This window comes from Nerophis lumbriciformis, linkage group LG23, assembly GCF_033978685.3.
Source record: "Nerophis lumbriciformis linkage group LG23, RoL_Nlum_v2.1, whole genome shotgun sequence".
Lineage (NCBI taxonomy): Eukaryota > Metazoa > Chordata > Actinopteri > Syngnathiformes > Syngnathidae > Nerophis > Nerophis lumbriciformis.
In genome coordinates, this window is record NC_084570.2 from 30,068,240 (window position 1) to 30,084,160 (window position 15,921).

Consider the following 15,921-nt stretch of genomic DNA (forward strand, 5'->3'; position numbering starts at 1 on the left):
TTTGATACTTAAATGGTTCCGATTGGATGAAAACTGTGAGCTGTGGAGCGGAATAATAATAATACATAGATTCTTTTTTGGTGTTAATTTATTTATTTTTGTATATGTGATTGTTTGGACTAGAGTTACTAATGAATCATTTTCGGTACTATACCGCCTCTAAAAAGTACCTGTCCCCGCCCACCCTTTTTTTTTTTTAACGGGCATGACGATGCTTCGTCATCACGTCGTGACATTGCTGGTTTTAGGAGCAGAGGAGCATGTTCGGCAGTGCACACACACAGAGTACTTACAAGCAGACACAGTGTGTTCACAGAAAAGGTCAAACGGACACATTTTGGCTTAAAAAGTAAAGATAAAGGTCAAGTTATAACACTGAAACACCCTCAGGGAGAGGTGCTTTAAGACATGGCTATCTAGCTAGCGGCTAACGTCCATCTGCGGTCTGCAGTGTTTTAGCTACTTCTAAATCACTAATCCTCGTCTCCATGGCAACAAATAAAGTAAGTGTCTTACAAGTAGCATTATCACTGGAGGACGAGGAATAGCTAAACATGCTTCACTACACACCGTAGGAGGATACAATAGCTCACCGGCGTCACAATGTAAACAAATGCCATGGCTGGATCTACACCTGACATCCACTGTAATGATACCAAGTACAGGAGTGTATCTAATCGATACTACTATGACTAAAACAATATTTTTTCAGCATCACAAAATCTGTTTTCCTATTTTTAAATTCATATTATGTTTATAAACTCAGGAAATACGTCCCTGCACACATGAGGACTTTGAATATGACCAATGTATGATCCTGTAACTACTTGGTATCGGATCGATACCTAAATGTGTCGTATCATCCAAAACTAATGTCAAGTATCAAACAACAGAAGAATAAATGATTATTACATTTTAACAGAAGTGTAGTTATAACATGTTGAAAGCGAAAATAAGCAGATATGAACAATAAATGAAAAAGTAGATTAATGATACATTTTTACAGTTTGTCCCTCATAATGTTGACAAAATAATAGATCGATAAATGACACAATATGTTACTGCATACGTCAGCAGACTAATTAGGAGCCTTTGTTTGTTTACTTACTACTAAAAGACAAGTTGTCTAGTATGTTCACTATTTTATTTAAGGACTAAATTGCAATAAAAGGGTTAGTGCGTCTGCCTCACAATAGGAAGGTCCTGGGTTCAATCCTGCGCTCGGGATCTTTCTGTGTGGAGTTTGCATGTTCTCCCCGTGACTGCGTGGGTTCCCTCCGGGTACTCCGGCTTCCTCCCACCTCCAAAAACATGCACCTGGGGATAGGTTGATTGGCAACACTAAATGGGCCCTAGTGTGTGAATGTGAGTGTGAATGTTGTTGGTCTGTGTTGGCCCTGTGATGAGGTGGCGACTTGTCCAGGGTGTACGCTGCCTTCCGCCCGGATGCGGCTGAGATAGGCTCCAGCGCCTCCCGCGACCCCGAAGGGACTAAGTGGTAGAAAATGGATGGATGGATGGATGTTTAATGTACCCTAAGATTTTTTGTTAAAATAAAGCCAATGATGAAATTGGTGGTCGCCTTTATTTAGAAAAGTATTGAAAAGAATCCAAATCCATTTTGGTACCGATACCAAAATATTGGTATGGGACAACCTTAGTTTGGACATTCACACAATAATAATAATGATAATAATAAATGATTTTTTTGGTGTAAAATTGTAAATGTGTGAATGTTTGGACATTGACACATAAGAATAAAACATCTTGCATTAAACTGAGTAAGAACTTCAAGCCATGTATTTATTTTCCTAACACCTATCACTGTCACACATTTGGATGGATGAACAAATGCCAACTGAGGTACAGCGACCGAAAAAAGCGACACAAATGTTTTATTTATTATTTATTCTGCTTGATCACAATTATGATGTGAAAGAATGTGTCTAACTTAGAATGTGTTTCTTCTGATCCTCTCCTCTCGGTGCCTCCCACAGTGGCCAGGGATCATTCAGTGGGAGGTTCGTATTTGGGTTGTGAGCCAATGGGTCTCTTCTGGAGCCTGCACCCGGCACCTGGATCCAGGGACAGTTTGAGGCAGGTGGACAAGAAAACCTTGGTTATGTATTTTGTTCTTAGGGTCTGAAGGGTTAAAGGTTAAAGGGGAACTGCACTTTTTTTGGAATGTTGCCTATCGTTCACAATCATTATGAGAGACGAGAAGACAAACTCTTTTTGTTTTTTTTAGGATTTTGACGATGATAAAAATTGTTGTAGCCTTTAAAGTCTCTAAAACTACTTAAAATCCCCTACATCAACATTTTATATACACACTGCAAGTATATATATAATGTAGTAACAGACACCTTCATAACAATATGTAGTATGTACAATATACATACTGCAAGTATATGTATATATACTGTATATAATGTAGTAACAGACACCTTCATAACAATATGTAATATGTACAATATACACACTGCAAGTATATATATAATGTAGTAACACACACCTTCATAACAATATGTAATATGTACAATATTCACTGTATTTTGATCATTTTAATCATTTCCGGGACTCATTTATTCTGTGTATTGATTTCTGTTTCCATAGCAACACACTACTACTTTTGGCAACAAATGTGTTCCTACTTCCACAATCAAACACGAGTGTGTGTTGTAATCATGGCAGACTTGGTAACAAACAATGAAGACGACTATTTTTGTACAAATGAGGATTCACAACCTTATCTTTTTGAAGATGAACATACTGAGGATGAACTACTGCTTCTAGAAGTGAGCACGAAGGAAGAGTGAGACGTTGGACCAGACGAAAGATGGGAGAGAGGGATGAAACAGATTTTGGCACTATAAATGTGGAATTTTGGAGACAAGCTATTTCAACATAAATGGAGTGCTTCCCCAAATAAACCGTAAAAACATCTTTGGCCAGCTGTACCAAACAGACAACTGTCCATCGAGGTAGTCACACTTTATATTGATCATGATACACGCAGCACGTCATGCGTGTTATTACAACCACAGTACATACACTGTCTGGCTAGCTGTGTACAAACAAAACATGAAATAATACTTTACAGATACTGTAATATGATTGTTCATGTTTTTCACTCAGTACAGATTGGTGTCCTATCACATTGTGTTGTGTATTACAAACTCAAACACCTTTCGTTTTGACGTAGAAGCTAGCTTATCTCTTGCCGTAGTTAGCTTTTACGGCTAATACCGTAGCACGCTGATGTGTTAGTACGCCAAAAAAATAGTTCCTCAGTGTTCACACTCTTACAATAACAATGTTGCTACAGTTTGGTTATTAAACAGATTACAGAACATAAATTAAGTATTGTTGACGCTTTTTAAAATCATTTTTAAAGTTATTTAGAGGTAGAATTGATTGCTAACATTAGCTGCATTGCTAGCCACCAAGAACAAGACCATTTTTATATGTTAGAAAACGAAAAAAACAAAAAAATGTGTCTTCTTGTTTCTCATAATGACTGTGAATGATAGGCAACATTCCAAAAAAAAGTGCACTTCCCCTTTAAGACTGCAACTCACATGCATCAGTTGGGATTCTCGTTATTTCATGAACAGTTTGCAGCAAGATCCAAATTACATTTTTAAGCCAAAGAAATTGAAGAACAGCAACAAAGGCTATAAGGTATGTAACATTCAGTACATCCAGAAAGCACTTCACTTTTTCCACATCTTATGTTACAGCCTTATTCCAAAATTGAACAAATTAAATTTTGTCCTCAAAATTCTACACACAATGCCCCTCAATGACAACGTGAAAATGTTTTTAGAGCTTTTTGAAGTGTATTAAAAATAAAAAAGTAAAAAAATTAGATGTAGATGAGTATTGAAACCCTTTGCTCAGTACTTAGTTGATGCACCTTTGGCAACAATCTCAGCCTCAAGTCTTTTTGAACATGATGCCACAAACTTGGCACACCTACTGTATCTTTGGGCACTTTCAACCATTCCTCTTTGTGGCACCTCTCAAGCTCAATCGGGTTGGATGGGAAGTGTTGGTTTTCATCCAGGATGTCTCTGTACATTGCTGCATTCATCTTAGTCTAGTCCGGGAGGTGACCAAGACCATGGTCACTCTGTCAGAGCTACAGCATTCCTCTGTGGAGAAAGGAGAACCTTCCAGAAGGACAATTCACGAATCAGGCCTGTATGGTGGAATGGCCAGACGGAAGCCACTTCTTAGTCAAAAGTTTGCCAAAATGCACCTGAAAGACTCTCAGACCATGAGAAATTAAATTCTCTGGTCTGATGACACAAAGATTGAAGTCTTTCGCGTGAAGGTTTGGAGGAAACCAGGCACCGCTCATCACCAGGCCAATACCATCCCTACGGTAAAAGGTTGGTGGCAGCATCCTGCCGTGGGAGTGATTTTCAGCGGCAGGAACTGGGAGACCCGTCAGGATAGAGGGAAAGATGAATGCAGCAATGTACAGAGACATCCTGGATGAAAACCAACGCTTCCCATCCAACCTAATGGAGCTTGAGAGGTGCTGCAAAGAGGAATGAGAGAAAGTGCCCAAAGATAGGTGTGCCAAGCTTGTGGCATCGTATTCAGAAAGACTTGAAGCTGGAATTGCTGCCAAAGGTGCATCAACTAAGTATTGAACAATGGCTGTCAATACTTATGCACATTTTCTGTTGTTTATTTTTAATACATTTGCAAAAAAAATTGAAAAACTTTTTCTCATTGTCATTATGGGGTATTGTGTGTAGAATTTTGAGGACAAAAATGAAAGAGGGGGTAAAATAACAGCATGTGAAGCGCTGTGAATACTTTGGTGGAGGTTTCTGCCGTACTGAGTGAACTTCTAGTCATGACTATGGTTCTTAAGCAGAGCTAAATCAATCATAAGTCCTGTATGAAATGTCCCCAGCTCGTGTTTACGTTCTAAAAAACATGATATAGTAAAAAAAAAAAAAATCAGTTGTTGTTGGTTCTGGCTTTTAGTCCTGGCCAGGACCTTAAACAATGTGTGGAGTTTGTATATTCCTGCAGTCCACAACCGTGAAATGGGACCTTCAAATGTCCTGTCACCAGTCCAGGGTCTACCTGAGTCTCAGCTGGGATAGGCTCCAGCCTGATTAGAAAATGAAGATGACACAAGGCCTTGTTGTTTTTTTTTGCAAAGGCTGAGGGTGAAGAATGTTGAGGTTCCGCTCACTGTGGACATTTCCCTACTGGAGGGTCACGTGACTGCCGGCGACCCAGACCACACTGAGCTGGCCGCTGTGACCACGGAGCGCTGGTACAAGGCGCCCGGCGTTCAGAGAATAAACATTCGCCAAGATGGAGTTGTGGGAACATTATTCTTGCCGCCGGGTAAGTAGAAATGTGATCAGAAATATTATTAAATAGTCTAATTTTAAACCCTCTGGGGCCAATTCAATGATCTTCAAGGCCAAACAGGACATACAAGTCTTTAACTTTTCTTTTTTGGGTTGTTGTTTATTACTCTAAAACGTTTAACTCTTTCATGACCTTTTGGTCAGATGATGTAACAGCTTTAAATGAAATGATTTTGACAAATGTTGGGAAGTGGAGCAAAGATCAGACATAACTGAATAAATAACATTACTTTGCTTTTCACTGTCTGAATAATATGATGAGTCAATAAAGACATAAAGGGCATAGCCCTTCAAACTGTTATAAAACATAAATGTTCTTACTTTTTTTCCCCTCAAAGTAGCAGTATACTGGAAAAGTTGACTTTATAAGCTTATTTGTGTTTCATTGTAGCCATTAAAGCAGGGGTGTCAAACTGGTTTTCATTCAGGGCCACATGGCAGTTACGGTTGCCCTCAGATTTTAACAATGAGTAATATACAAATACACATGTGTATATACAGTCGTGGTCAAAAGTTTACTTACACTTGTGAAGGACATAATGTCATGGCTGTCTTGAGTTTCCAATCATTTCTACAACTCTTATTTTTTTTGTGATAGAATGATTGGAGCACATACTTGTTGGTCACAAAAAACATTCATGAAGTTTGCTTCTTTTATGAATTTATTATGGGTCTACTGTAAATGTGAGCAAATCTGCTGGGTCAAAAGTATACATACAGCAATGTTAATATTTGCTTACATGTCCCTTGGCAAGTTTCACTGCAATAAGGCGCTTTTGGTAGCCATCCACAAGCTTCTGGCAAGATTCTGCTTGAATTTTTGACCACTCCTCTTGACAAAATTGGTGCAGTTCAGCTAAATTTTGGTGGTTTTCTGACATGGACTTGTTTTTTCAGCATTGTCCACACGTTTAAGTCAGGACTTTGGGAAGGCCATTCTAAAACCTTCATTCTAGCCTGATTTAGCCATTCCTTTACCACTTTTGACACACATTTTCAGTAGACCCACAATAAATTCAGAAAAGAACCAAACTTCATGAATGTTTTTTGTGACCAACAAGTTTGTGCTCCAATCACTCTATCACTAAAAAATGAGAGTTGTAGAAATTTCTGGAAACTCAAGACAGCCATGAGATTATGTTCTTTACAAGTGTATGTAAACTTTTGACCACGACTGTATGTGTATATATGTGTGTATATATATATATATATATATATATATATATATATATATATATATATATATATATATACATTAACAATATTTTTTTTACACACGCTGCAAAAATTGTTTTTAAATTTTACTTTAAAAACTGGCAGCTCAATCACCAGAATTTTACAGTAAAAGCAGTGGGTTTTTTTTGTTTGTTTTTTACAGCATGTTGTGTTAGTGTTTTTCTTTTCTTTTTTATGGTTTAAAAACAGTACCAAAGTTGATTTTACAGTAAAAAAATAAAACTCAATTGACGGAATTTAACTGTAAAATCTATTGTCAATTTTACAGTCTACAATTTGATTGATAATTTGTTTTGAAATCATAAGTCAAGCAGATATTTAAGCACAGTATTTATCTTTATTTTAACAAAAAATATTTTGATAATATTTAATTTTAAAATATCTGCAATTGCATGCAGTACATGATTGTTTATGTCAGAAGAGAAAGAACAAATATATTTAGTAAGAAAAGATTAAGCATTTTATCAACGCATATTATTTCCTGGCTTTCGCGGGCCACATAAAATAATGTGGCGGGCCAGATTTGGTTCCCGGGCCTTGAGTTTGACACCTGTACATTAAAGCGTATTCACAATCTGCAAAGTATGTAAATATACCGTCTAAACATCACAAAATGACACTAATTCAGATGGCCATTTTAAATATTCCGCTCCAAACACCTTTGGTGATTCTATGTCAAGTGTCGTAACGCTTCTGCACTCTGACCATGTTATTAGAGCAGTCATACTGGAAATATGTGAAAATGTGAAAGAGTTGTGCTGTTTATCATTTACAATCCTTATGTAAGACAAGAACACATGTTTTTAATGTTGTTGTGCATTCTAAATGGTAAATAAATATCGAACAAGTGAGTCAACAGATGGAGGGTCCTCTCAATATACTCTCTAAAAACATCCAGAAAGCGCCAACAATACTCCATTTACTTGTCGTGACCTGAAAATTAACCAAATATGAGTGATATTGTTATTAGAAGCGCTAACGCAGACAGACTATTTTAGCGTCGCATTGATAGCAGTGAGCTAATGCTAGCTTACGCTGCTAGTGTTGACACACTATAAAGACAACAGCTGCTTCTGCTTGATCTCAAACTTACTAAAAGTACATTCTTTGAATGTAATTCATGCATCTCTCAGATGCTAGTAAATGGTAAAATGGTAAATGGGTTGTACTTGTATAGCGCTTTTCTACCTGTTTAAGGAACTCAAAGCGCTTTGACACTATTTCCACATTCACGCATCCACACACTGATCAGTAGTAGACAAATGTGGCCATGCACCCTCCGGCTGGTTCACTTTCACTTTCACAAGATGGCGAAAAAAATTAACTTTTTTAACCCTCCGTGAGCATTGTGATTGATTCTTCATCTAAAAGGAATTATATGAGCGTCCCATCGGTCGACATCCCAGCGAGAGTGGAAATATTACAGTAAGTGTTTGTTTTATTATGGTTAGTTTGTATGTTTAGCACCTAGCAATGCTGCTAATGCTACAATGTCACAATAAAGCTACATCCGTTTAGCACTCGGCTTCTAAAACTTATTGCTCATCCTCTTTGTGTTTGGGCTCAAAAATATAAGGTTCTGGATCATAATTTTTCCCAAAGTAATCATTGTTGGCTCTCACAAAGTCTGCTTGGTTAGCATTGTTGTCGATGGGGAAGGGATCTGTGGGTCCTCCTCTACGTCACGCGATGGTGTGACTCTCAAAATGGCTCGGTAATTTCCATGAGATCTATTTACTCACTAACTTTGTAAGTATTTTGGTGTCATAAATCAGATATATATAGTACTAGTTCAATATATAAGTAACTTGTTTTTCCACTCTACTGCTACTTTAAACCTCACAATCAAAAATATGTAAATAATGTATTTTGTTTGACATGATTTTTAACCTTTTAAGGCCCTTTTCATCAGATGATGTCAAAGTTTTTTATTTTTATTTACATAAAGTTGCATGACATTAATTAATTATTTTACATCCAAACATGTTTAGGGGCTGGGGAATTGGGGTAAAGGTCAGGTCTAACTTTAAATACAGTAAGATTGATAATAAAAACAGTACAAAAATGTTTTGATGCGTTATGTTTGTGCAGAGTCAGATCTGCAACTGAATAAAATGACGAGCCAATAAAGTCAAATTGACTCCCATTATCATTGAATAAGTACACCTGCAAAATACTTGGACTGACATCTTAGAATGTAACATGAAGAAACACTCTTGTATGATGAAATAATTAATCATTAAAATGGTTGCTAAAAATACTACGAAAATGTACTGAAAGGACAAAAAAAATAATCTTGTCTTTTCTCGGCAGGCCCTGGCAAGTTTCCAGCCATTCTGGACATGTGGGGTATGGGCGGAGGACTTGTGGAGTACCGCTCGGCCCTGATGGCATCTCGGGGCTTCGCCAACCTCAGCCTGGCATACATGGACCACAAAGAACTGACAGTCCGACTGGATTGTAACAACTCCAATGAATATCTCAAGGCAAGAGGTCCAATTTACGCCGTTACAGTCGAGAATGTACTGTACGCAATCACAACACTGCCATAATTGTTACAGTCGAGTACGTACTGTACGCAATCACAACACTGCCATGATTGTTACAGTCGAGTACGTACTGTACGCAATCACAACACTGCCATGATTGTTACAGTCGAGTACGTACTGTACGCAATCACAACACTGCCATGATTGTTACAGTCGAGTACGTACTGTACGCAATCACAACACTGCCATGATTGTTACAGTCGAGTACGTACTGTACGCAATCACAACACTGCCGTGATTGTTACAGTCGAGTACGTACTGAACGCAATCACAACACTGCCATGATTGTTACAGTCGAGTACTTACTGTAGGCAATCACTACACTGCCATGATTGTTACAGTCGAGTACGTACTGTACGCAATCACAAAACTGATATGATTGTTAGTGCACATTCATAACACTGACTTTTGGCTGTGAGAATAAATGATGTCAAATGTAAGGACACTGAAACAAAAATTCAATTCAATAAAGAAAATCGTAAAACAAAATTGAATTATTTGAATTAAAAATATATATTTTAATATCTTTTTCAGGTTAGTCTTAACATTTACCCTTTCATGTCCACATTTCTTCAGTGTTTTTGTTTTTTTCCTGTGTCACTCATTTTTAAATTCCACTTCCACAAAAATCTTTTTTGACTGAAAATATTTTGGGGGGGAAAATAAATAAATAAATAAATAAAGGGGGGGGGATAATTTAATGGAAACAATTGTACAAAATGGAAAAAATGAAATCAGGGGGAAAAATGGCTACAAAACACATAATAGAATATAAAAAATGTGTTTAAAAATGGATCCCACTTTTAAAATGTGATTAATCACATTTTTAAAATGTGATTAATCGCAATTAATCACAGTAAATGACTTGTTTGCATAATTTTAAATAACTAGAAAAAACACCTCAATATTTTGACACAAATAAAATTTTCTAATCAGAAGGTCAAACACATTTGACTATATATACGTACTTTATGTGCTCAAAAAGTGACAACAGTATTATATAAAGTGGGGTGTATTTTGAAGAAATGTATCTGAAACACAAATACTATATGATTAATCTGTGTTGATACATGATTTGTGATTAATCACCTGCATTGGACATCCCTGATAAAAAATGCAATTACATAATATTTGATAATGCCTAGTGATTTTAAAAAAAAAATTGTTTTTTTACCATAACCTTTGTTTGTACCAATATAGTTTCAGTGTCAATAACTTTGAGGACCAAATGGCAAATCTTCATGGCAGAGTTCTGGTCCATACATGAGAGGGAAAAAAACAGTACCAGGTTTTTGGTGGAGACCAAACGAAAGCGCAGAGGACTCTGAAAGCCACATTGTCCTTCATAATCTGGATTTGATTCATGAAATGACTCAAACTGTGTCACCTTGTCTTTTAGAAAGCATTTGGCATTCTGCAAGATCATCCTCAGGTGTTTGGCCAGCGAGTCGGCATTATCGGTCTCTCCTATGGGGTCTACCTGGCTCTCCGGATTGCCACCCTCACCGACGCCAATGTGGGTTCAAAAGTGGTCTCTTTTATCCAAACAGTCTGGACCTCAAGTCAGTATGTACATTTTGTTATGTTACAGCCTTATTCCAAAGTGGAATACATTCATTGTTGTCCTCAAAATTCTACACACAATACCCCATAATGACAATGTGATTTATTTTTTTTTTTTTTTTTTTTTTTTTTTGCAAATGTATTAAAAATAAGAAAATATAAAATCACATGGGGATGTTTTTTAGCAACATGAACTGGGAGACTAGTCAGGATAGAGGGAAAGATGAATGTACGGAGACATCCCGGATGAAAACCAACGCTTCCCATCCAACTTGATGGCGCTTGAGAGGTGCCGCAAGGAGGAATGAGAGAAAGTGGCCAAAGATAGGTGTGCCAAGCTTGTGGCATCCTATTCAAAAAGACTTGAGGCTGGAATTGCTGCCATCAACAAAGTATGGCGTAAAGGCTGCCAATACTTATGTGCATGTAATTTTTTACTTTTTTATTTTTAAGACATTTGCAAAATTAAAAATAAAAACTGTTCACATTGTCATTATGGGGTATTGAGTGTAGAATTTTGAGGACAAAAATTAATGTATTCCATTTTCGAATAAGGATGTAACATGTATATATATATATATATATATACAGTATATACATATATGTATAAATATATATATATATATATATATATATATATATATATATATATATATATATATATATATATATATATATATATATATATATATATATATATACCCGCATATATATATACACATATATATACTGTGTAAGCTTCTTAGAATTATGACTTGGTACTTCACGCTATCTGTTAGCATGCTAACGTTAGCATTCAAGCATATGTTACAGCCGATCACCTTAGAGTCATAACTTGGTACTTGACACATGCTAACTTTTTAAGCTAATTTTACAGCCCAACAACACCTCAGAAGCATAGAATTTGGTACCTGACACATGTTAACCATTAGCATGCTAACATTAGCATTCTAGCATACTAAAATTAGCATGTTACTTTTTTAGCCAATATTATATCCAAACACCGTAGAGCCATAACTTGGTACTTGACACAGGCTAACTGTTAGCATGCTAACTTTTTAGCTAATTTTAAAGCCCAACAACACCTCAGAAGCATATAATTTGGTACCTGATACACGTTACCTGTTAGCATGCTAACATTAGCATTCTAGCATACTAAAATTAGCATGTTACTTTTTTAGCCAGTGTTACAGCCTAACACCTTAGCCATAACTTGTTACTTGACTAATGCTAACTGTTAGCATGCTACATTTTTAAAAGCTAATTTTACATGTAAGCTTTTTAGTCATATGTCTTGGTACTTAACGCCATCAGTTAGCATGCTAATGTTAGCATTGTAGCATACTAACATTAGCATGGTAACTTTTTTAGCCAGTGTTACAGCCGAACACCTGAGAGTCATAACTTGGTACTTGACTAATGCTAACTGTTAGCATGCTAACTTTTTTAAAGCTAATTTTACATGTAAGCTTCTTTGTCATATGTCTTGGTACTTGACGCTATCTGTTAGCATGCGAACGTTAGCATTCTAGAATACTAACATTAGCATTGTATTTTTTTTTAGCCAGTGTTACAGCCGAACACCTGAGAGTCATCCCTTGGTACTTGACACATGCTAACTGTTAGCATGCTAACTTTTTAGCTAATTTTACAGCCCAACAACACCTCAGAAGCATATGATTTGGTAACTGACACACGTTAAATGTTATCATACTAACATTAGCATTCTAGCATACTAATATTAGCATGTTACTTAAAGTTATAACTTGTACCGCCTGTGTTTGCCTAATGGTACAGTAAGTCCGCCTGTACATCAAATCAAGAAGTTTTTTTTTTTAATTGACAAAGAAAGATGGCGACTTTGGCCCTTTTCTGTGAGCACTAACACGCTGCATCTTCTCCTACAGCCGTCCTGCTTGGTGTGCATCAACGGTCCAGCCGGCACCGACATGAAGGTCACGCAAACCTTCTGCCAGCCTCAGATTGCTGAAAGGTATCTAAGAGTCAGCTTTGCTCGAGAAAAGTCTGCAGTCTTAGAAATGACCAGTATGAAGACCGAGGTCTATCTTTGGGTACAACAAGGGTGTCCAAACTTTTTCCAGCGGGAGCCACTTTGATACATTTTACACAATAAAGATAGTCAAAGCAATATAGTTTAGTCAATAGATGCTAACTATCTGAAAGCAACATTCGTATCTTTGTTTTGTGTTATCACTAACAAAACAATTCCTACTTGATTTGACCCTGAATTAAGCATTTTCAAGCAATAAATGGCTAAATGTACTAAAAATATCAATACTACAGTAGTATTGGTCACAAGACAGGACCAAAACAATCACTGTTGTTCAGTATCATGGTCACTGATTGGTTCAGCCTCCTGTAGCATTACTAGCATTTGCATGCTAACTTTTTTTTAAAGCTAATTTAACATGTAAGCTTCTTGGTACCTGACACACGTAAACTGTTAGCATGGTAACTTTTTAGCCAGTGTTACAGCCGAACACCTTAGAGTCATAACTTGTTACTTGACTAATGCTAACTGATAGCATGCTAACTTTTTAAAGCTAACTTTACATGTAAGTGATTATATATACATATATATATATATATATATATATATATATATATATATATATATATATATATATATATATATATATATATACACATATAGACAGTATATATATACAAACCCTGTTTCCATATGAGTTGGGAAATTGTGCTAGATGTAAATATAATAATAATAATAACAATACCTGGGATTTATATAGCGCTTTTCTAAGTACCCAAAGTCGCTTTACCTGTAGAACCCATCATTCATTCACACCTGGTGGTGGTAAGCTACTTTCATAGCCACAGCTGCCCTGGGGTAGACTGACTAAATATAAACGGAATACAATGTTTTGCAAATCCTTTTCAACCCATATTCAATTGAATATGCTACAAAGACAAGATATTTGATGTTCAAACTCAGAAACTTTATTTTTTTTTTTCAATTAATAATTAACTTAGAATTTCATGGCTGCAACACGTGCCAAAGTAGTTGGGAAAGAGCATGTTCACCACTGTGTTACATCACCTTTTCTTTTAACAACACTCAGTAAACGTTTGGGAACTGAGGAGACACATTTTTTAAGCTTCTCAGGTGGAATTTTTTCCCATTCTTGTTTTATGTACAGCTTAAGTTGTTCAACAGTCCGGGGGTCTTCGTTGTGGTATTTTAGGCTTCATAATACGCCACACATTTTCAATGAGAGACAGGTCTGGACTACAGGCAGGCCAGTCTAGTACCCGCACTCTTTTACTATGAAGCCACGTTGATGTAACACGTGGCTTGGTATTGTCTTGCTGAAATAAGCAGGGGCGTCCATGGTAACGTTCCTTGGATGGCAACATATGTTGCTCCAAAACCAGTATGTAACTTTCAGCATTAATGGCGCCTTCACAGATGTGTAAGTTACCCATGTCTTGGGCACTAATACACCCCCATACCATCACAGATGCTGGCTTTTCAACTTTGCGCCTATAACAATGCGGATGGTTCTTTTCCTCTTTGGACCGGAGGACACGACGTCCACAGTTTCCAAAAACAATTTGAAATGTGGACTCGTCAGACCACAGAACACTTTTCCACTCTGTATCAGTCCATCTTAGATGAGCTCAGGCCCAGCAAAGCCGACGGCGTTTCTGGGTGTTGTTGATAAACGGTTTTCGCCTTGCATAGGAGAGATTTAACTTGCACTTACAGATGTAGCGACCAACTGTAGTTACTGACAGTGAGTTTCTGAAGTGTTCCTGAGCCCATGTGGTGATATCCTTTACACACTGATGTCGCTTGTTGATGCAGTACAGCCTGAGGGATCGAAGATCGAAGGTCACGGGCTTAGCTGCTTACGTGCAGTGATTTCTCCAGATTCTCTGAACCCTTTGATGATATTACGGACCGTAGATGGTGAAATCCCTAAATTCCTTGCAATAGCTGGTTGAGAAAGGTTTTTCTTAAACTGTTCAACAATTTGCTCACGCATTTGTTGACAAAGTGGTGACCCTCGCCCCATCCTTGTTTGTGAATGACTGAGCATTTCATGGAATCTACTTTTATACCTAATCATGGCACCCACCTGTTCCCAATTTGCCTGTTCACCTGTGCGATGTTCCAAATAAGTGTTTGATGAGCATTCCTCAACTTTATCAGTTTTTATTGCCACCTTTCTCAACTTCTTTGTCACGTGTTGCTGGCATCAAATTCTAAAGTTAATGATTATTTGCACAAAAAAAAAGTTTATCAGTTTGTAGCATACTCAACTGAATATGGGTTGAAAATGATTTGCAAATCATTGTATTCCGTTTATATTTACATCCAACACAATTTCCCAACTCATATGGAAACAGGATTTGTATATATACAGTATATACACACACACATATGTATATAAACATCCATCCATCCATCCATTTTCTACTGCTTGTCCCTCTTGGGGGTCGCGGGGGGTGCTGGAGCCTTGGGCGGAACGCGGGGTACACCCAAGATATATTTATATATACACATATATATATATATATATATATATATATATATATATATATATATATATATATATATATATATATATATATATATATATATATATATATATATATATGTATGTGTGGGAAAAAAAATCACAAGACTACTTTTTCTCTACAGGCCTGTTTCATGAGGGGTTCCCTCAATCATCTCCTGATGATTGAGGGAACCCCTCATGAAACAGGCCTGTAGAGATGAAGTAGTCTTGTGATTTTTTTTTCCCCACACATACATATATTGCGCTCTACTACAGTATCGAGCACTATTTTTTGGATAACCTTATTAAGACATATATATATATATATATATACGTACATGCATACATACATACATATATATATATACATATATATATATATATATATATATATATATATATATATATATATATATATATATATATATATATATATATATATATATGTATGTAAGCTTTTTTGTCTTATGACTTGGTACTTGATGCAATCTGTTAGCATTCTAGCATACTAAAATGATCATGGTAACTTTTTTAGCCAGTGTTACAACCAAACACCTTAGAGTCACAACTTGTTACTTGACTAATGCTAACTGTTAGCATGCTATCTTTTTTAAGCTAATTTTA

General features: G+C 36.5%; 1 protein-coding gene across 2 annotated transcripts in view; it reads right to left on the reverse strand.

The window, feature by feature from the left end:
* Positions 1-1,938: 1,938 nt before the first annotated feature.
* Positions 1,939-15,921, reverse strand: part of LOC133622273 (protein S100-B-like) — a 28,031-nt gene continuing 14,048 nt past the window's right edge. For both annotated transcript variants that reach the window (XM_061984805.1, XM_061984803.1), the window contains one exon: positions 1,939-2,075. In XM_061984805.1, coding sequence (XP_061840789.1) covers positions 2,008-2,075 — 68 coding nt within the window. In that variant the 3' untranslated portion in view covers positions 1,939-2,007. The remainder of the gene's footprint in view (positions 2,076-15,921) is intronic.